The sequence below is a fragment of the Amphiura filiformis genome, chromosome 15 (genome assembly GCF_039555335.1).
Source record: "Amphiura filiformis chromosome 15, Afil_fr2py, whole genome shotgun sequence".
Classification (NCBI taxonomy): domain Eukaryota; kingdom Metazoa; phylum Echinodermata; class Ophiuroidea; order Amphilepidida; family Amphiuridae; genus Amphiura; species Amphiura filiformis.
Window position 1 is genome coordinate 56,251,830 of NC_092642.1, and position 23,857 is coordinate 56,275,686.

At 39.7% G+C, this 23,857-nt stretch overlaps 1 protein-coding gene across 1 annotated transcript in view; it reads left to right on the forward strand.

Annotated features, from left to right (window-relative positions):
* Positions 1–323: 323 nt before the first annotated feature.
* The window catches only part of LOC140171856 (coiled-coil domain-containing protein 77-like), a 38,548-nt gene continuing 15,014 nt past the window's right edge, over positions 324–23,857 (forward strand). Inside the window, exons 1-8 of the mRNA XM_072195186.1 lie at positions 324–424; positions 4,292–4,592; positions 6,223–6,386; positions 7,309–7,433; positions 9,800–9,889; positions 11,221–11,446; positions 14,056–14,275; positions 15,778–15,903. Of these exons, the coding sequence (XP_072051287.1) occupies positions 390–424; positions 4,292–4,592; positions 6,223–6,386; positions 7,309–7,433; positions 9,800–9,889; positions 11,221–11,446; positions 14,056–14,275; positions 15,778–15,903 (1,287 nt within the window). The 5' untranslated portion in view covers positions 324–389. The remainder of the gene's footprint in view (positions 425–4,291; positions 4,593–6,222; positions 6,387–7,308; positions 7,434–9,799; positions 9,890–11,220; positions 11,447–14,055; positions 14,276–15,777; positions 15,904–23,857) is intronic.

A 23,857-nucleotide genomic window follows, 5' to 3' on the forward strand; every position in this document is an offset into this window, starting at 1 on the left:
AAAATGGATTGCCGATATTTAAGAATTTTAGCATAAAATGTATAAATTAACAAAAAGCGTGTATTTTGCTGCTCTACTACTAATTCTAGCTGACATGTTTTCCTATTTTCTGATGAAATAAGTAGATTTTTTTTTTTATCGCACAAAAATGAAAGAAACGTGAATTGTTTTTTTGTTAATGTAACATACCTATGCATGAAGTGAAGTATTAATTATAGCTGCACTTACAATCAATAAATATTGTGTGAAGCTTAGAAAAGGGCATGAGTTTTTTTTAATATAAAACGTTGAGTTCATTATAGAAACACCGTTTGGAAGATGGGCTTTGAATAGCGGGTAATTTGAAAAATAAATATTTCTTCAAAATCAAAATTTGACAACACACATACATGTACAATGTCGCTACCTGCAGATCGACTTTACGGTAAGGTTGAATTTTTATTTATAACGGATCTGTGTTAATTGAAGAAATATCTACTGACAACTGACATCGTGGAACAGGAATTTTACATTCAATGAGTGATTGAGCATGTTGAGCATGTTGAGCACTTTCACTATACGTGGGAAATACAACCAATGCAAGATACAACAGAACAGGCTTTTCCACATACAGTGAACAATAAACAAGAAATGGAATCCAATGTTAAAGGGCATTTCGTGATCCACAGCCTCATCCCCCACTTTTCTCAAAAAAAAAGTTGAGATTTTTATATCACTGGAAACCTCTGGCTACATAATGTTTATGTACAAAATATTTCTTGCAGATTAATTAGTTTAGCAAAGATATCGTGAAATTTGAATTTCGTTCTGGTGCACCAGAACGAAATTACAACGTATTGTCTATGGAGCAGTGTAATACACATAATCATGCATAACTCGCATAAACGCAATATCGGAATCAACTGAAATTTTGGGAATATGCTTCTTTCGTGGATATGTACTGAAAATGTCATAAAAAGAGGATGCTAGGATCACGAAATACTCCTTTAACATATATCTGCACAAGCGACTGATAGCCTATCTTTAGTATTGATGCTTTCAGGCTTTAAATGATAGCAAGAAATGGAAATCGCCCCAAAGGAAAGATTTTAATCGTGAAATTGATCGCCACATGTTTATGGATTCACATTATCCTCTGGCGGAACTGTCAAACTGTCAATTACAACGTCTACTAGTGGGCTGGTTTTTAAATCCACTCTCATCAAACTAATCAAAACTGTAAACTACAATTTTATCGAAAAAATCAAAAGAAGAAATAGTAAATATTGCTTAGTTTCAATGATGCTTACCGATCGAGTCGCCTTGATGGTGTATTTCCGATCATTTTGCAACGTGGTTGAAAAATATTTCCAAGATGCGAGTATCGCCATTAGGCATGGCCCGGTAACCTGGATAAAATTTAAGGCAATCGATCGTCCAATCCTACATTAGACTTGATCCACCAGTCCTTCAACTGCTTACGCACGGTCATCGAGAAACAGCCATTTTATTCCGCCATTTTGAATTGTTTCGAGATCGGGGCCGAGGGACTCATCATGTAGTTCATCTGAGTGATCACGTGGTTTGCCGAATGAAGCCGAATGAACGGTATCGGTGTTGGAACAAGGATTGTTACTTGTAAACAAATCGTTTCGCCGGCACGTTTAAAGAAATTAAATTTACGATCTTTTGATAATTAGTTAGGGATCGTTTTATTTTAACCTCTGGCATGAGAGATTGAGATTGAGAATGTGGGTTAAAGATAAGCCACTCTGTGTTCTCATTTTGCAACTAAAATAGGCTTCTCATAAAGCTTAAATTTGCGGGCCATTATGCTGGCCATCCATGTATTTGAAACATGGCGGATATACCAAGCACCCTCACTATGTTCGGGTCTGTGAGGGTGCTCGACCAGGCATACACTTTCACAGTACACAAAAAAGTAACAAAAATACAATCCATAAGGTACCGTATCCCATTGGCCATGCATGCATGCATTCCATGATAATGATTCAATCGTGGACATGGCACATGCATGCATTGTAATTTAAGGAAAAGCTTACTTACTTCAATGTACCCGGCCCGGTATTTCTTCTCAAATCTCTTGTAGGTATGCTAGGTGAATTCAAATTTGCCATCAAACTGCATCATTTTATATATCAAATTAAAGCCCTTGAGTAAACAAAGCCAAAACTGAAAACCTTTTTTTTCATAGCACTCTCCGTAGCAAAGTTACATCCTGTCAAAGATTGACTTTCATCAAAAAGATTCAGCTGGCAAAATTCCCCAAAACGGCATTTCGGGGGTGTTTCTAGATCTTAGTCTCATGATGATAGCAGCTTTTTTAATGGAACTGCTATCAAAATCCCTCTAAAATTCCATGTGCATTGTCTGCGCACCATAAAAAATCATATATTTGGGTCAAGTGAAGTATAGAAAACATATTTATGTAGGTTTCTTTCTTGCCAGTTGTTTTAAATTTCTATGTAAAAATGCATTGACATTGTCGGCGAATTTGGCTGACTAGCAAATGTGTTTGCCTGGCATACCTATCTCTTGCTACCTACTAAAAAAAAATAGTACTTCCTGAAATTAGTGAAAAGTGCAAACTAAATTGCTGATTGAAAAATCTAGTACTATCTTCGATGATACGATAGTTACTGTGTGGAGTAGATAAAGATAAATACATGTACATGTATAATACCTTATTTAATAGTCACCCCCTTCAAATAAACCTTAACCTGAAACCATGATAATACCTAAACACCCCACCATTTTTTTTCAACAAAGATGTTTCAAAAATGCTGATATTTCCATGATATCTTGTGTAGTAAGCTTACCAAGGACAGCTGCACACACGACACGGTGGTTGGCGTAAGTCAGAATCTCTCAGATAGTATAAAACTTTGAAGTGAAACTGGAAGTCATTGTTCCTAGTTCATAGTTCGTCATTTCAGCGTGAGTTTTAACGGGAATTATCGTTCTAAAAATGACCATTATAAATGCCTCCCCTTTTGGAAAATGCAATGCCCCCCGGGGGCAACTATCAAGGATATATGGAACTCATCTAATGATTTCCGCCATCTGATTGGTAAAAAGCGTGGGCATAATTTTGACTATGCTCGCAAAAGTAACTATTCCCCAGGCATAGTTCTGCGTGTGCCTTGTACCCAGAGTAAAATGAAATTACGCACAGGTTGATGTTTTGTGGGCTATAATTACGCAGAAATCACAGATTGTAATCTGCGCCGTTCGCATTGAAACTATTAATTTCTCTTCCCAAAATCGATGCTTTTCACCAAACAGATGACAAGAATCTTAAGATTTAGTATACATATAAAACAAATATTGACTGCTTTTTATTCGGGGCATGGTTAAAATTATAGGCCTGCGGTGATCTCAAAACCATGACTATGCTCGACGGGGCATATAGTCCTGGTTTTGAGATCACTACAATAGCAGTCATTGTATATAGTAAAGGTGAGGAATGTTAATTTCTAACTCCTTCACTTTTTGTGATCCACAGCCTCATCCCCCACTTTTCTCAAAAAAAAATTGAGATTTTTAACCACTGGAAACCTCTAGCTAAATGTACAAACATTTTTTGCGGCTATTAATTTGTTTGGCAAAATTTTCCTTAAATTTGAATTACATTCTGATACACCAGAATGAAATTACAACACTGGCCTATGGAGCAGTGTAATACACATATATAAATCATGCGTAACTCACAGACCTATAAATCGGAATTAACTGAAATTTTGGGAATAAGCTTTTTCGTTGATATCTACTGAAAAATGCCATAAAAAGAGTATGCTAGAATCATGAAATACGGTACTCCTTTAATTGCTGTCAATTTGAAATAACAAGATAAAGTGAAACATTGACTTAAGTCATAATTAATAGGACGTTATGTCAAAATTGATTTGTTGAACTACATACACAATAACTTTGGCTGATTCCATTTAGGTGCAAGTTTGGACATGCATTTAACATTACAAATATCATATGCCAAAAAAAAAAAAAAAAATCAGATTTGAAAAAAGTTAACCAATTTCATATTTTAAGATTAAGATTGTACATTATCATGGCTTTAAGTTAACAAAGCTAGAAATATTTTAAGTCAGGTCTATTTTAGTCACTGTCAGTCAGCCTGGAAGCTGGGAGTCCTGACAAACATTTTTGTTCCAGCACTCAAAAATATTTTGGTTTGGTAGGGTTGAAAAACATTCGGGTCGGGTGACATGACAGGAAACACACAAATATTTTATCTAGCATAACAACCCATTTATATTATTTGAATTTCCAACAGCAAAACTTTAAAATCAAGGATCAGTCAGCAAAGTATGGCATCACCAGCTAAACTCCCCAAAGAAGGACTTCCTTCCCAAGGCCCATCCATCCCACATGTCCAGTACCACCAACCCATTGACATTGATGATGAAGATGATGGCGATGGGCCAAGGATACCATCTGTCAATGAGAGATTGGGGTATCTCAGACCGTCTAGAGAGTTATTAGAGTATTACAGGAAGAAAATTGCTGAGTTTGATGGCGAACATGAGGATATGTTGAACAGACTAGAGCAGTATAAAATGACATATGAACAACAGGTAGGTTATGTTGAACAGACTAGAGCAGTATAAAAGGTGTCTAGATCCACTATTTTGAAGAATTTGATTTTCCAAATATATCAGGCACCTTCCTTTTTATATGCCTGAGCTACACACCAAAAAGGCATAATCAGGATGTTTCCTCACCACAATTTGCCAAGTTGAATTTATACTACATTGCTGAGTGACAAGCGATTGGTATTTGACCAATAATGTAGCGCCCTTTTCCCAACGCAACAAAAAGCGTTGTACAGGATGAGTAATAAAAACTGCAATAGAGCAAAGAATCAATATTTATGTAAGAACCAAATCGAACTTTCCCAATATTGAAAGATTCTATAAATGCTACACTCAATAGCCACCTTCTGTGAAAATATGAAGTGAATCGCAACTACCGTTTAATTTTGATGAGTCCTTTTGCTGCGATACCCAATTTCGTTATTTGTCCACGAGGTACCATGTATTTTGAATGAGAGCAAACAGTGAGTGATAAAGGCACCATATCTGAAACTGACTTTAACTTAAATAAGGTTGATTTTTGCGTTATTTTAATTTCTTTTTTTCTGTTCAAACAAACTTTAACATTACTTTAAGTCCTTCATACCTCACTCGACTCCAACTCCAGTTTTTTTAATCCCAATATGTCCAACTTACTGGATATTTTGTAATTCACTCCATTTCAATTTTGCGCATTTCATTTTGACATGAAAACCCGCCTACAAATTTGTATGTTTTGATGATAGAATAAACATCTTTAAAGTAAAGGAAAAATGAAAATAACAACAAATAATGTTTCTTCTCCTTAAACAGGACCAAGGGCAATAACACTTTGGGTGCTCCATTTTATTTTAATGCCAATGAGGTTAAGAAAATGGCAGTTGTTCCAAATCTACCTTACATAGAGTGGGCTGACATTCAAATTTTAGATGTCTTGTGGACAAACATTAAATTTGGGTAGCGCTATAAAATGTGTCATAAAAACAAAATGGTTAATGTTAATTCCTCAATTTTTTCACACAAGGTCACTGATGGATATACCATATATAAAATGTTTTCAAACCTAAAAAGTTAAACTCGGTTCTTAAGTAAAAATTGATTCTTTTCTCTATTGCACTTTTTTTGACTCACCCTGTACCTCATTTGGCTAAAAACCAATTGTTATCGCTCAACGATTCAGATTTACTCGCCACATAAGGAAACATTACTCCACTGACAGGATATATAAATTTACAAATTATTGTTTAAATGACCTGTTCTGTGATCAAAAAAATTAATGGCAACTTTTTTTAAAATTGTTTTTATAATAGTTGAAAAACTTTGAAATATGTTTAAATTGTTATCATCTGATTAAATAAATTTTGTATGTGCAAAACCGGAAATTTACTCACAATTGATGATTTCGTCTGTCATGCATGGTCGATAGACATCTTCAGAATGATGATGGTAGATCCTCACCACTTCCGGTTTGCAGGATCCTGACTGTAGATGGTGTATCAGTCAAGAGAGGACCATATACGTGACTTAAGATGTCTATCGACCATGATAGACGAAACCGTCAATCGTGAGTAAATTTATTTAATCTGTTTACCTACAAACCTGATGAATCTATTCGATCTGATTTCACTTTCAGCACAAAATCCAGTGGGAAATGCGGCAAAGAGAAGAAGAGATTGCAGAATTGCAGAAAGCTCTCAGCGATATGCAAGTCTACCTGTTCCAAGAACGTGAACACGTCCTTAGATTGTATGCAGAGAATGATAGGCTGAAAATACGAGAACTTGAAGATAGGAAAAGGTTTGTTGATTGCATCGAGTTAGAGTTCATACATGTGACCATCCACCACAAAATAAATGTAGAGGCAGCAGGTTTTATAATTCGAAAAAAATTTCTGGATGCAATGAACTTTTTGATTTACAAAATTGTAAGTTTGAAAGACTAGGTTTTGCCGGGTAATTTTGAGACATAAAAAGTAACTTTTTTTAAGGTTTTACTTGTGGGACAAGTTTTTCAACAGAATAATTTGTAATTTTCAACGAAAATATGAAAAAAAAAGCTTTTTGGTAGGAACGTTAAGCAGTGAAATTTGGTGAAAAAAAATGAGACTCATATAATATTGTGTATTGATATAGAATGGGCGCAGCACTTACGCTAGTTGCATGATGCGTAATGTGTGACTGACGCGTGCTTATGTGAATTTATATGAAGCTTATATAAAGTTGGGACTTTATTGATGCAAGCAGTAACCGAATCCTCTGGTTTAACCTAGCTTTGATTGATTCAATTACATAACATGTGTTAACTCAATCGATAAGGTGTTCGACTAAGGTGCGAGAGCTAGGTTACGGGTTCGAACCCTGGCGGTGGCTTAGTATGCTCTTGTGGAAAAATTGAAATTCCCTTGGACAAGGAACTTACTACTAATTGTCTCATTGTAACCTGTATGAAACTTGGGGAGCCAATTTTTGGAATGTCTAGGATGTGCCGTAGTGGTCAGCGACAACCTGTACAGTGTGCTGAGGCTTGTGGATCAACGTCTAGGTGTTGTGCCTGTGTGTAGTGTGCTATAAATCACTGCGCTTTTTATGTATCATGTTAGGCACAGTAAATCGTAAAATCCTATATAATTAGACTTTCCTTTTGTTGCTTTTCAACTGTTATTGAATAATAATTTCATTTGTTGTCATTTGACATGATTTGACCTTTTTTTCATCTGCAGAATTCAGCACTTACTAGCTTTGAATGGCCCCAATGAGCCAGAGGTAACATACTTCCAAAAGGAGCCGCCTTCAAGGTCCATAGTATCACAGAGATTGCCTCAGAAAAGATATCCACACTCAACAGGTATCAGGGGCATCTATTCTTCCCTTTTTCATCCCAAAGGGGAGGGAATAATTTTACTCCTTTGGGGTTGGGGAAGAATCTTGTGTTTCAGTTGTAAAAAAAGAAAGGGAAAAAAAAGAGGGGATGAAAAAAAGAAAAGTTTCAACAGGATTCAAGGATGATGCAATGGTTCAGTGTGCAGACTGTACCATCTGGGGAAGAATGTGAGGTACATGTGAGGTTTGTAGGGAAAACAGAAGTACAACTCGCAATTTGCTACCAGTTGTATGAGAAAAGTTTCTGGGGCTGACAAATACTTGCCTACCTTCAGTAAGAAATAATAAGGAAAAGTGTGGTATGCTGTATGTACGCATAGATAGCAACCATTTCTGTGGGATTCTGGTTGGGAAGAATCTGGGGATCGATGTGGCTACCGCACTGTAGCATGAGGGAATAATTAAGATTTTCCAGAAGAATAGACACCATGACAGGTAAAGCTAAAAACATTGCTTGTTGTACTTTTATATACACATGTACAAAGTCAGCACAATAAATAAGGTAGATCAGGATATAACAGCCAGAGTCAGGATTGATGTCACAAATCAAAGAAAGCATAATGACCGCAAGGATTCTCTTTAATTTGATCCCTCGTTTGCTGAAAGTGAGGAAAATTAAGGAAACTAGATGGAAACACCAATGGTGATCCATAATTTTCATATTGCTTAACTCTCTCCACGCAGGTGTCGAATGCAGATGACAAGTTTCAAATTTTGTTTAAATTTTCAAAAATTTCAGAATTGTAAATTTTCATTACCATATTTGGAATTAGCATGACAAATGCATTAAAATGAGTACAAACAAGCTTAGTATTAGACTATGCCATAGTCGAATTTTATTAAAAATACGTTATTATTAGTCATGATGAACCCATTTCGTTGAACTCTAAATTATACTGATGTTTATTAAAATTAAAGTATTCAATAGTAAAATGGTCATAAAGAGTTAAAAATATCAGACGATTAGTGACAATAAAAGTAATTGAATGCAACATTATCTTGCATAATTATAACGGCTCACTTTAATACTGAACAATTCTGATTTTGGAATCTACCAGTTTATTGATAGCGAACCCCGAAATTTCGACTAAGAACTTTGAATTGTAAGCAGGACTTTACCCCCTGGACTTTGCTCTCTAAAAACACACTGTCAAGCATACTTGTTTATCAGTCCATCAACCACAAGTACGCGCTAGATGTTTGATGAGAGATTAACTTTCAGCGTCAACACAAAAGCGCCGAAAATACCACAGACAGTTGTTTACGGTGTAGTTAATGGTAATGGCGCGGGCCCAGACGATTTAAACCATAGCGAGGTATGGGCAACCAATCACAAGGCAGATCCATTTAAAGATGCATTACATCATGCCCAATTTTAGTTAGGCCAGAAATTGGCCTAACTCTCCATAGAGTCCCGTGTTAAAAATCTTAACCGCAAGGCAATGTCAGTAGTCCACTTGGGAAGCTAACAAACAGAGGGAGTAGGTTGACTGATCAGATGTGAAAATCTATCAATTTTGCACACATTAATTAAATCAGAGTTTAAGTTTAAATACAATATCCAGAGTATGCACAATGGGCAAGTGGACTACGGGGTAGTCTAGCTTAGTATTGGCTCAGTGGTTCTGAAGATAGCTCTTGATATTAAGGATAAAATATCTAAAAACTTGGACTTTTTATGTTGAAGCCTATGACTAGCATGCAGAGCATTAATACTTGTTTGTGAAGCAAATCAATGGGGCCTGCCATGGTTAACGTTGGCATTCACTGAAGGGAAAGTGCAATTTTAGCATCTGTACCTTCCATCAGTTTTTGTTTTATAACTTGGTGATATCTGCATCATCTGATACCTCAAATTAAAGAAAACATCCTGGCGGTCATTATGGCCACCTTCATTTTCAAAATCGACCCTCATTTTGGCTGTAATAAGGTCATATGATTCATGGACTGCTGCTACCTTATTTATTGTGTAATTGGCCCCTAAACATGTTTAAAGCAAAACCTCCTATGTAACCTCTTGGCCGTTCTGTTTTAAACATGTTCAAGGGCCATAAGTACATAGGAGGTTTTTCCTTCCCAGCGACGGCATGTAATTACATGCATTATAAGCAATTTCACTTCAAATGGTCAACACTAGGAGGGGATTCTGTAGGGTTAAGAGTTAGTGTGCAGATGAATGTTTACATATTTTCAATTTGCCAAATATATGCATTGATTGTGTATTCTAAACATTTCAAGCTTAATTTGCACTTTTTGGATGTGATTTTCATTCTTTCTCTCTCTCTCTCTCTTTTTTTTTTTTTTTTTGAAAAAAAAAATCACAAATTACAGGTGAGGAAGAGCTGGGATTGAAGTCTCAGATTCCAAGATCAAAATCTGCTGCATCAAGTTCATCAAGGAAGGGTACTGCTCATTCACAGGGTAAGCAATGCAATTGGCTATTCCAATTGAAATCCATACACCCCCCTGTGGAAGACATAACCTTAATCTTTCACACAGGGAGTGTAGATTTCACATGGAATCACCCATTCAAGTAACCCCATTTGAAATTCACACTGCCTGTGTGGATGATTAAGGTCATGTCTTCCACAGGGGGTGTATGGATTTCAACTGGAATAGCCCAATTCTACAGAGTTTGACTTTTGAAAAGAAAAAAAGAGCTTCAGTTCTCGTCAAAACTTGTTGGGATATCTATGGAAATATGCTCAGTGCTGTATTATGGCCAGCGGCGTAGCTGGGATTTTTCCAGGGGGGGCAAGCCTGTATGGGGCGGGGGCCCAAATCTACCAAATTTCCCTGCTCTAGGGGGGCAGGGGGGGCGGGGGCCCAATTAGACAATTTTTGCCAGGCTTATTGATAATAATCGTAAAATATTGCATATCGTATGGCTTCCCCATCTCTCTGCCCCTCCTCTCCTCTCTCCCCCCCTCTCTCCTCTCTTTTTTCCTCTTTCCCCCTCCTTTTTCCTCTTTTTTCCTTGCACTAGGGGCGGGGCCCAAATAGGCAATTTTGCCAGGGGGGGCAATTGCCCCCCCCCCCCCGCCCCCCGGCAGCAACGCCACTGATTACGGCCTTTTTTTAATGTGATTAAATGCCGCTGTTTTGGTGTCAAGCATTAATCCTTCTCTAACCTCCCAACCCCCCTCCTTCCCCACCAATCAATGTTGGTACTACTTGTCATACACAAACAACATTGCATGATTCAACATTGATCGGGGGAATGGGGAGGGGTTCATTTACATTACCCACACTTGAGTGTCGTAGCTTGAAATTCCCATGGACATGGAACTAATCCCATGCTTACTGTCTCATGGAGCTGAACCTGGTTGTGATGGTTATTCATAGATGTAGGCTGATTAGGCTTCTGGGCTTGTTTAATATGGTGTGTAGTCGGTTGCCCCTCTGACAAAAAAATGAGAAAATTGCAAGTAAAGGAAAAGAAAAGGGGAAGGAGCCCATTTTCCACCTACATTTACTCAGATCATGAGCCAAAAAAGCCAAAGCCTTTTTGGAAGCGCGGTCTCTCTAAAAAAAAACAGTATATGTATATAATACCCACCGATAGTGAAGATGATGCAACCAGGAATTTTTTTTTGTCTTTGAATCCAAAATTTTTATTTTGCCTCCCTCCAAAACAAGAAAGCTGGCTATGCCACTGCATGTAGCGATCACCAATTTTCTGCAAAGTTTGCTGAGACCTGTGGGTTTGGTGTAGCACACATAAATACTTAATACTTGTATCTTTTCTGCAGGTAAATCGAAACATACTGCATCAGAGACATTTACCAAAGAACAAGATCACAAAGAGAAGGAGGTTCTTCTGCTCCATATAGAAGCATTACAGTCCCAGCTGGAGGATCAGACTAAGGCGTCTAAAGAACAGGTGGAAGCATTGCTGGAGGATAGAAGAGTCCGGATGGAAGAGATGCAGACGGTGGTAGAGAGAGATCAACATAAAATACAGATGCTTACTGAAAAGTAAGATGGTGTAAAGTTATGAAATGTCTATGAGTGTGATGGTAGAAATATAATCCTAAGGTGACAGATGGATTGTTCCATTTCACAAGCTGGATCGGCAAGTGGAATGGAACAATACATTTTCACTTATCAATGCTTTTGGTACATCATGTTACAGGAGCGCACTGACCATGTTAGTAATGAAAGGATCTATACCATCACCAACACTGTGCCTCTTATCAACTCTGTCAAATCATGACAACTATGGTTCCTGGGACATATCCTGAAGATGCAGGAAGATGAACCATGCAGAAGATATGCTCTATACACCCATTACATGGTAAAAGAAGACCTGCAAGGCAAAGAACATCCTACTTGTCTTATGTGCAAAAACTGTTAGGGGATTTTGACTGCCAGATGCCATTACCACTTTGGCTTCAAATCGTAGTACATGGAGAAACTTTGCAGTCGCCTGCTTCGCAGCCAAATAAAATGAATGAACATCTTTCACCAAGCGATTATATTTTGACCATTACACAAATTTAAGACTTCACTCATACTAAAATTTAATAGTACAATACAAGACTAGTTTACACAACACTAAGTCATGCCATGATGGCTTAATTCATTTTATTCAAATCTGATGTTGATAGTAACAAAAATACCCAGCTTATCCAGATCTTCCAATATTTCTTGTCACTATTGACCCATGTTGCACTGAATAGCAAATTAGTACAGGGAAGAAGTGCATTACGATGTGTAAGATATCTTCTGGCGGTGCTTCTGTAAATCTTTCCCAATCCCAAGTCAAGTCCTATTTAAAAGATAAGAAAAGATATGGTAGTTTTCCTCACCTTATACTCTGGTTCGCTTCAAGTACGGTAGTGACGTCAATGCTTTTTCTCGCTTGCGCTGCAAGCGTGCTGACAAATCGCCCTTGTATGCGTGTGTGCATGCTCTGTGTTATTAACTTTACACACGCAATTCGATACTGTGACCGGCAAAATACGCACATACGTCACTATTGAACTTGAGGTGAATCACATTATTATAGCCATGACTATGTTGACTACATATCAGCGAAATACGCACGTACGTCACTAATGAACTTGAGGTGAATCAAATTATTATAGCCATGACTATGATGACTACATGTCAGCGAAATACGCAGATACGTCACTAATGAACTTGAGGTGAATCACATTATTATAGCCATGACTATGATGACTACATATCAGCGAAATACGCACATACGTCACTAATGAACTTGAGGTGAATCAAATTATCATAGCCATGACCATAGACATACCACCTAGACCTGTAACTGCCCATCCCTAACCATGGCAGTAGGTGAAGCCACGTATCCAAGGTGATTTTGGTCGGGTGGTCGGACGCGGAGAAATAAGCGTTCATGTCTGGAACGAAAAACGCGATCGTTTGCGTGATTGCTGCGCCGTTATCGCCCTCGTCAAATGCAACATGTTCTGTAGACGCGAACATGTCTGCTTGTTTGCGTCCTTGTCAAAATCGTTGCTAAGCAGTGTTGACTTCACTACGCGAACCAAAGTTATAGGTCTAGGTACTTGTTTGTCTGGGGCCATGACTATGTTGACTACATATCAGCGAAATACGCACGTACGTCACTAATGAACTTGAGGTGAATCAAATTATTATAGCCATGACTATGATGACTACATATCAGCGAAATACGCACATACGTCACTAATGAACTTGAGGTGAATCAAATTATTATAGCCATGACTATGATGACTACATGTTACCGAAATATGCAGATACGTCACTATTGAATTTGAGGTGAATTTAATTATAGTCATGACTATGGTAACTACATGGTGTATAATTATATCAGGGATTAAGGGATCTGGAATGAGCGTTTATGGCGTTTCGACAGTATTTTTTGTGGGACATGAGAGCACATCAGACATATCGAATTGCATTCTTGATAGGAAGAATGTCTTTCTGATATCAAATAATTTTCATTTTTTTTAATTCACGATATAATACAAATTTTATGACAAATTATAAAAATTTGATATTTTTCACATTTTGATATATAACAGTCCTCGAAAGTAAATTTTATAAATCTAATGACATATTCTTAAAGTGTATGTAGCTGGAAAGAAAATGACGATCAATTGAAAATTTTGACCTTTCATATTGAAGATATGGATTTTTTTCCCAAAAGGCTTAATTTTTTTTGTGTTTTGGGAAAAAATCCATATCTTCAATCTGAAAGGTCAAGATTTTCAATTGATCGTCAGCTTTTCATCCCACCTACATACACTTTAAGTATAAATCATCAGATTTATAAAGTTTACTCGAGTACTGTTAAATATCAAAAATATCAATTTTAATCATTTGCCATAAAATGTGTATTACATTGCGAATTTCAAAATATCAAAATTATTTGATATCAGAAGGACATTCTTCGTATTCAGAATGCAATTCGATATGTCTGATGTGTTCTAATGTCCCACAATAAATACTGTCCAAACGTTCATACCCCAGCCCTTAAGGTTAGGATGGGTGGTTGTGGTGGCATTCTAAGGTTCTTACTTAAATTCAGGTTAAAAACACTTCCAACTCGTAATCTTTTACTTTGACTCTAGATTGCGCCACACACAGAATCTGCTGTATGATAACACAAGAGACTACTTAGAACTGAAATATGAAGGGCGTGGCAATGAGAGGGTGTGGATGGCTGAGAAGGACAGACTCTTGCAGGAACTGGACAGGTGTAAGGAACAACTGGACATGTCTAAAGATGATATACTACATGATTCTGTACAGGTCTTAGAGCAGAGACAAGCACAGAGTATGGAGATAGAGGTAGGGTGATAGTGATCAAACGACCCTCTCCTGACTTGTAGGAGGTAGTGGGGGGGGGATGGGAGTAAGTGGACATGTATGAAGATGATGTACTACATGATTCCATACAGGTTTTAAAGCAGAGACAAGCACAGAGTGTGGAGATAGAGATGGGGTGATAGTGATCAAACGACCCTCTCCTGACTTGTAGGAGGTAGTGGGGGGGAGATGGGAGTAAGTGGACATGTATGAAGATGATGTACTACATGATTCCATACAGGTTTTAAAGCAGAGACAAGCACAGAGTATGGAGATAGAGGTAGGGTGGACAGTGATCAAGTGACCCTCTCCTGACTTGTAGGAGGTAGGGGAGTAGTGGGGGAGGGAATGGGAGTAAGTGGACATGTTTAAAGATGGTATATGATTCAGAATAGGCTTTAGAACAAAGACATGTTCTGAATATGGAGATTGAGGCAAGTTGGATAGTTACAAAATATCTTCTCTGGTTTGTAGGAGGTAGAGGAGTAGGAGTGGGAGTTGATAGCGGAATAAACATCTTATCCACCCACAAATGTAAAATCACTGGCGTGTGATCATTAATAAGGACTCAGTGGCTATTTTTGTGAGCCGTGTAAAAATGCAGTTGCAAGAAGTCAATTAAAATCACAGTTTCGCCATCTTCTTTACAGTAATTGACAGACGCCTTGCAGAATTGTTTGGCAATTGCATGATTGCTTTGAAGCATCATGTGGAATGGCCCCTGGATTTCTTCTTGTGGAGCTAACTGAAATCATAGGTTTTCACGAGCCCTCTTGCAAACTTTGATGAACTCCAGAGACACATAATTGCACAAGTTGACATCCCCAGGCAGGACGTCTCTCATAAGATGTGGTGTGAATGTCATTCTCATGAGAGCTGATATCTGTGTTCAGAGGAATGGTGGCCATGTGCAAGACTAAGACTGTCAACTGTGGAGAAAGTGGTTAAACATGTGATTTTCATGTTGCTTTGATTTTAATTGACTTCGCGCAACTGCATTTTTACTTGACTCCAAAAAATAGCCACTGAGTCCTTCTTAATGGTCACAAGCCAGTGATTTTACAGTTATGGGAGGACAAGATGTTTATTCAGCTATCGACTAAATTATTTTGACCAAATACCTCATACTTATGAATCTAGTGGTATTTTCAAAACTGTGTACTTTATTTTGATAACCCCAATACATTTTTGGACTGAAATATGTTTCGTAGGCGGTATTGGACCAAGACATGGTAGTTTGATGGTGTACCACCTCAGAAGTTGTGTGCTATTCTATTGGCCACTGTAATACATATTTTTGCTAAAACTGTGAGAGCAATTTAATTCAAAACTTGGAAAAGAATATTTTGGTGATGGGTTCCATACAAGGTAGAAAACATATGTGTTACAATTCGACCAGCTACATATAAAGATAACCAAAATTAGTCTTGTAATTTGTAATATCACCTGACGTGAAGAAATATTTTACGATCTTTTCTTTTCAGTCGCTTGGTGATCAACTACAGCAGGTACAGAAGCTTGCCGATATGTACAGGGAGCAGGTGATTACACTAGAGGATGAGTTGGCAAGGATACGAGAGAAGGACGATGTCAGTAAAGAAGTGTTTAAGGTGGGTGATCAAGAAGCTTGCTGATATGTACAGGGAGCAAGTGATTACACTAGAGGATGAGTTGGCAAGGATACGAGAGAAGGACGATGTCAGTAAAGAAGTGTTTAAGGTAGGTGATCAAGAAGCTTGCCGATATGTACAGGGAGCAAGTGATTACACTAGAGGATGAGTTGGCTAGGATACGAGAGAAGGACGATGTCAGTAAAGAAGTGTTCAAGGTAGGTGATCAAGAAGCTTGCTGATATGTACAGGGAGCAAGTGATTACACTAGAGGATGAGTTGGCAAGGATACGAGAGAAGGACGATGTCAGTAAAGAAGTGTTTAAGGTGGGTGATCAAGAAGCTTGCTGATATGTACAGGGAGCAAGTGATTACACTAGAGGATGAGTTGGCAAGGATACGAGAGAAGGACGATGTCAGTAAAGAAGTGTTCAAGGTAGGTGATCAAGAAGCTTGCTGATATGTACAGGGAGCAAGTGATTACACTAGAGGATGAGTTGGCAAGGATACGAGAGAAGGACGATGTCAGTAAAGAAGTGTTCAAGGTGGGTAATCAAGAAGCTTGCTGATATGTACAGGGAGCAAGTGATTACACTAGAGGATGAGTTGGCAAGGATACGAGAGAAGGACGATGTCAATAAAGAAGTGTTTAAGGTGGGTGATCAAGAAGCTTGCTGATATGTACAGGGAGCAAGTGATTACACTAGAGGATGAGTTGGCAAGGATACGAGAGAAGGACGATGTCAGTAAAGAAGTGTTTAAGGTAGGTGATCAAGAAGCTTGCCGATATGTACAGGGAGCAAGTGATTACACTAGAGGATGAGTTGGCTAGGATACGAGAGAAGGACGATGTCAGTAAAGAAGTGTTTAAGGTGGGTAATCAAGAAGCTTGCTGATATGTACAGGGAGCAAGTGATTACACTAGAGGATGAGTTGGCTAGGATACGAGAGAAGGACGATGTCAGTAAAGAAGTGTTTAAGGTAGGTCATCAAGAAGCTTGCTGATATGTACAGGGAGCAAGTTATTACACTAGAGGATGAGTTGGCTAGGATACGAGAGAAGGACGATGTCAGTAAAGAAGTGTTTAAGGTGGGTGATCAAGAAGCTTGCTGATATGTACAGGGAGCAAGTGATTACACTAGAGGATGAGTTGGCTAGGATACAAGAGAAGGACGATGTCAGTAAAGAAGTGTTTAAGGTAGGTGATCAAGAAGCTTGCTGATATGTACAGGGAGCAAGTGATTACACTAGAGGATGAGTTGGCTAGGATACGAGAGAAGGACGATGTCAGTAAAGAAGTGTTTAAGGTGGGTGATCAAGAAGCTTGCTGATATGTACAGGGAGCAAGTGATTACACTAGAGGATGAGTTGGCTAGGATACGAGAGAAGGGCGATGTCAGTAAAGAAGTGTTCAAGGTGGGTAATCAAGAAGCTTGCTGATATGTACAGGGAGCAAGTGATTACACTAGAGGATGAGTTGGCAAGGATACGAGAGAAGGACGATGTCAGTAAAGAAGTGTTTAAGGTGGGTGATCAAGAAGCTTGCTGATATGTACAGGGAGCAAGTGATTACACTAGAGGATGAGTTGGCTAGGATACGAGAGAAGGACGATGTCAGTAAAGAAGTGTTCAAGGTGGGTAATCAAGAAGCTTGCTGATATGTACAGGGAGCAAGTGATTACACTAGAGGATGAGTTGGCCAGGATACGAGAGAAGGATGATGTCAGTAAAGAAGTGTTTAAGGTAGGTGATCAAGAAGCTTGCCGATATGTACAGGGAGCAAGTGATTACACTAGAGGATGAGTTGGCTAGGATACGAGAGAAGGACGATGTCAGTAAAGAAGTGTTCAAGGTGGGTAATCAAGAAGCTTGCCGATATGTACAGGGAGCAAGTGATTACACTAGAGGATGAGTTGGCAAGGATACAAGAGAAGGACGATGTCAGTAAAGAAGTGTTTAAGGTAGGTGATCAAGAAGCTTGCTGATATGTACAGGGAGCAAGTGATTACACTAGAGGATGAGTTGGCAAGGATACGAGAGAAGGACGATGTCAGTAAAGAAGTGTTTAAGGTGGGTAATCAAGAAGCTTGCTGATATGTACAGGGAGCAAGTGATTACACTAGAGGATGAGTTGGCTAGGATACGAGAGAAGGACGATGTCAGTAAAGAAGTGTTTAAGGTGGGTAATCAAGAAGCTTGCTGATATGTACAGGGAGCAAGTGATTACACTAGAGGATGAGTTGGCTAGGATCACGAGAGAAGGACGATGTCAGTAAAGAAGTGTTTAAGGTGGGTGATCAAGAAGCTTGCTGATATGTACAGGGAGCAAGTGATTACACTAGAGGATGAGTTGGCTAGGATACGAGAGAAGGACGATGTCAGTAAAGAAGTGTTTAAGGTGGGTAATCAAGAAGCTTGCTGATATGTACAGGGAGCAAGTGATTACACTAGAGGATGAGTTGGCTAGGATACGAGAGAAGGACGATGTCAGTAAAGAAGTGTTTAAGGTGGGTGATCAAGAAGCTTGCCGATATGTACAGGGAGCAAGTGATTACACTAGAGGATGAGTTGGCTAGGATACGAGAGAAGGACGATGTCAGTAAAGAAGTGTTTAAGTGGGTAATCAAGAAGCTTGCCGATATGTACAGGGAGCAAGTGATTACACTAGAGGATGAGTTGGCAAGGATACGAGAGAAGGATGATGTCAGTAAAGAAGTGTTTAAGGTGGGTGATCAAGAAGCTTGCTGATATGTACAGGGAGCAAGTGATTACACTAGAGGATGAGTTGGCTAGGATACGAGAGAAGGACGATGTCAGTAAAGAAGTGTTTAAGGTGGGTGATCAAGAAGCTTGCTGATATGTACAGGGAGCAAGTGATTACACTAGAGGATGAGTTGGCTAGGATACGAGAGAAGGACGATGTCAGTAAAGAAGTGTTTAAGGTGGGTAATCAAGAAGCTTGCTGATATGTACAGGGAGCAAGTGATTACACTAGAGGATGAGTTGGCTAGGATACGAGAGAAGGACGATGTCAGTAAAGAAGTGTTTAAGGTGGGTGATCAAGAAGCTTGCCGATATGTACAGGGAGCAAGTGATTACACTAGAGGATGAGTTGGCTAGGATACGAGAGAAGGATGATGTCAGTAAAGAAGTGTTTAAGGTAGGTGATCAAGAAGCTTGCCGATATGTACAGGGAGCAAGTGATTACACTAGAGGATGAGTTGGCTAGGATAGGAGAGAAGGATGATGTCAGTAAAGAAGTGTTTAAGGTGGGTGATCAAGAAGCTTGCCGATATGTACAGGGAGCAAGTGATTACACTAGAGGATGAGTTGGCTAGGATACGAGAGAAGGACGATGTCAGTAAAGAAGTGTTTAAGGTGGGTAATCAAGAAGCTTGCTGATATGTACAGGGAGCAAGTGATTACATTAGAGGATGAGTTGGCAAGGATACGAGAGAAGGACGATGTCAGTAAAGAAGTGTTTAAGGTGGGTAATCAAGAAGCTTGCTGATATGTACAGGGAGCAAGTGATTACACTAGAGGATGAGTTGGCTAGGATACGTGAGAACGACGATGTCAGTAAAGAAGTGTTTAAGGTGGGTAATCAAGAAGCTTGCTGATATGTACAGGGAGCAAGTGATTACACTAGAGGATGAGTTGGCAGGGAGACGAGAGAAGGACGATGTCAGTAAAGAAGTGTTTAAGGTAGGTGATCAAGAAGCTTGCCGATATGTACAGGGAGCAAGTGATTACACTAGAGGATGAGTTGGCTAGGATACGAGAGAAGGACGATGTCAGTAAAGAAGTGTTTAAGGTGGGTGATCAAGAAGCTTGCCGATATGTACAGGGAGCAAGTGATTACACTAGAGGATGAGTTGGCTAGGATACGAGAGAAGGACGATGTCAGTAAAGAAGTGTTTAAGGTGGGTGATCAAGAAGCTTGCCGATATGTACAGGGAGCAAGTGATTACACTAGAGGATGAGTTGGCAAGGATACGAGAGAAGGACGATGTCAGTAAAGAAGTGTTTAAGGTGGGTAATCAAGAAGCTTGCCGATATGTACAGGGAGCAAGTGATTACACTAGAGGATGAGTTGGCAAGGATACGAGAGAAGGACGATGTCAGTAAAGAAGTGTTTAAGGTAGGTGATCAAGAAGCTTGCTGATATGTACAGGGAGCAAGTGATTACACTAGAGGATGAGTTGGCAAGGATACGAGAGAAGGACGATGTCAGTAAAGAAGTGTTTAAGGTGGGTGATCAAGAAGCTTGCTGATATGTACAGGGAGCAAGTGATTACACTAGAGGATGAGTTGGCTAGGATACGAGAGAAGGACGATGTCAGTAAAGAAGTGTTTAAGGTGGGTGATCAAGAAGCTTGCCGATATGTACAGGGAGCAAGTGATTACACTAGAGGATGAGTTGGCTAGGATACGAGAGAAGGACGATGTCAGTAAAGAAGTGTTCAAGGTGGGTGATCAAGAAGCTTGCTGATATGTACAGGGAGCAAGTGATTACACTAGAGGATGAGTTGGCTAGGATTGAGAGAAGGACGATGTCAGTACCAAGAAGTGTTTAAGGTGGGTGATCAAGAAGCTTGCTGATATGTACAGGGAGCAAGTGATTACACTAGAGGATGAGTTGGCTAGGATACGAGAGAAGGACGATGTCAGTAAAGAAGTGTTCAAGGTAGGTCATCAAGAAGCTTGCTGATATGTACAGGGAGCAAGTGATTACACTAGAGGATGAGTTGGCTAGGATACGAGAGAAGGACGATGTCAGTAAAGAAGTGTTTAAGGTGGGTGATCAAGAAGCTTGCTGATATGTACAGGGAGCAAGTGATTACACTAGAGGATGAGTTGGCTAGGATACGAGAGAAGGGCGATGTCAGTAAAGAAGTGTTTAAGGTAGGTGATCAAGAAGCTTGCCGATATGTACAGGGAGCAAGTGATTACACTAGAGGATGAGTTGGCAAGGATACGAGAGAAGGACGATGTCAGTAAAGAAGTGTTTAAGGTAGGTCATCAAGAAGCTTGCTGATATGTACAGGGAGCAAGTGATTACACTAGAGGATGAGTTGGCAAGGATACGAGAGAAGGACGATGTCAGTAAAGAAGTGTTTAAGGTGGGTGATCAAGAAGCTTGCTGATATGTACAGGGAGCAAGTGATTACACTAGAGGATGAGTTGGCTAGGATACGAGAGAAGGACGATGTCAGTAAAGAAGTGTTTAAGGTAGGTGATCAAGAAGCTTGCCGATATGTACAGGGAGCAAGTGATTACACTAGAGGATGAGTTGGCTAGGATACGAGAGAAGGACGATGTCAGTAAAGAAGTGTTCAAGGTGGGTGATCAAGAAGCTTGCTGATATGTACAGGGAGCAAGTGATTACACTAGAGGATGAGTTGGCTAGGATACGAGAGAAGGACGATGTCAGTAAAGAAGTGTTTAAGGTAGGTGATCAAGAAGCTTGCCGATATGTACAGGGAGCAAGTGATTACACTAGAGGATGAGTTGGCTAGGATACGAGAGAAGGACGATGTCAGTAAAGAAGTGTTTAAGGTGGGTGATCAAGAAGCTTGCTGATATGTACAGGGAGCAAGTGATTACACTAGAGGATGAGTTGGCTAGGATACGAGAGAAGGACGATGTCAATAAAGAAGTGTTTAAGGTAGGTAATCAAGAAGCTTGCTGATATGTACAGGGAGCAAGTGATTACACTAGAGGATGAGTTGGCTAGGATACGAGAGAAGGACGATGTCAGTAAAGAAGTGTTTAAGGTGGGTGATCAAGAAGCTTGCTGATATGTACAGGGAGCAAGTGATTACACTAGAGGATGAGTTGGCAAGGATACGAGAGAAGGACGATGTCAGTAAAGAAGTGTTTAAGGTGGGTAATCAAGAAGCTTGCTGATATGTACAGGGAGCAAGTGATTACACTAGAGGATGAGTTGGCTGGGATACGAGAGAAGGACGATGTCGATAAAGAAGTGTGCAAGGTAGGTCATCAAGAAGCTTGCTGATATGTACAGGGAGCAAGTGATTACACTAGAGGATGAGTTGGCAAGGATACGAGAGAAGGACGATGTCAGTAAAGAAGTGTTTAAGGTAGGTGATCAAGAAGCTTGCCGATATGTACAGGGAGCAAGTGATTACACTGAAGGATGAGTTGGCTAGGATACGAGAGAAGGACGATGTCAGTAAAGAAGTGTTCAAGGTGGGTAATCAAGAAGCTTGCTGATATGCACAGGGAGCAAGTGATTACACTAGAGGATGAGTTGGCAAGGATACGAGAGAAGGACGATGTCAGTAAAGAAGTGTTTAAGGTAGGTGATCAAGAAGCTTGCTGATATGTACAGGGAGCAAGTGATTACACTAGAGGATGAGTTGGCTAGGATACGAGAGAAGGACGATGTCAGTAAAGAAGTGTTTAAGGTAGGTGATCAAGAAGCTTGCCGATATGTACAGGGAGCAAGTATGAGTACACTAGAGGATGAGTTGGCAAGGATACGAGAGAAGGACGATGTCAGTAAAGAAGTGTTTAAGGTAGGTGATCAAGAAGCTTGCTGATATGTACAGGGAGCAAGTGATTACACTGAAGGATGAGTTGGCTAGGATACGAGAGAAGGACGATGTCAGTAAAGAAGTGTTTAAGGTAGGTGATCAAGAAGCTTGCCGATATGTACAGGGAGCAAGTGATTACACTAGAGGATGAGTTGGCAAGGATACGAGAGAAGGACGATGTCAGTAAAGAAGTGTTTAAGGTAGGTGATCAAGAAGCTTGCCGATATGTACAGGGAGCAAGTGATTACACTAGAGGATGAGTTGGCTAGGATACGAGAGAAGGACGATGTCAGTAAAGAAGTGTTCAAGGTGGGTGATCAAGAAGCTTGCTGATATGTACAGGAGCAAGTGATTACACTAGAGGATGAGTTGGCTAGGATACGAGAGAAGGGCGATGTCAGTAAAGAAGTGTTCAAGGTGGGTGATCAAGAAGCTTGCCGATATGTACAGGGAGCAAGTGATTACACTAGAGGATGAGTTGGCAAGGATACGAGAGAAGGACGATGTCAGTAAAGAAGTGTTTAAGGTGGGTAATCAAGAAGCTTGCTGATATGGACGGGGAGCAAGTGATTACATTAGACGATGCGCTGGCCACGATCCGAGTAAAGGACGATGTCAGTAAAGAAGTGTTTAAGGTGGGTGATCAAGAAGCTTGCCGATATGTACAGGGAGCAAGTGATTACACTAGAGGATGAGTTGGCTAGGATACGAGAGAAGGATGATGTCAGTAAAGAAGTGTTCAAGGTGGGTGATCAAGAAGCTTGCCGATATGTACAGGGAGCAAGTGATTACACTAGAGGATGAGTTGGCTAGGATACGAGAGAAGGACGATGTCAGTAAAGAAGTGTTTAAGGTAGGTCATCAAGAAGCTTGCTGATATGTACAGGGAGCAAGTGATTACACTAGAGGATGAGTTGGCAAGGATACGAGAGAAGGGCGATGTCAGTAAAGAAGTGTTTAAGGTAGGTCATCAAGAAGCTTGCCGATATGTACAGGGAGCAAGTGATTACACTAGAGGATGAGTTGGCAAGGATACGAGAGAAGGACGATGTCAGTAAAGAAGTGTTTAAGGTAGGTGATCAAGAAGCTTGCTGATATGTACAGGGAGCAAGTGATTACACTAGAGGATGAGTTGGCTAGGATACGAGAGAAGGACGATGTCAGTAAAGAAGTGTTTAAGGTAGGTCATCAAGAAGCTTGCCGATATGTACAGGGAGCAAGTGATTACACTAGAGGATGAGCTGGCTAGGATACGAGAGAAGGACGATGTCAGTAAAGAAGTGTTCAAGGTGGGTGATCAAGAAGCTTGCTGATATGTACAGGGAGCAAGTGATTACACTAGAGGATGAGTTGGCTAGGATACTGAGAGAAGGGCGATGTCAGTAAAGAAGTG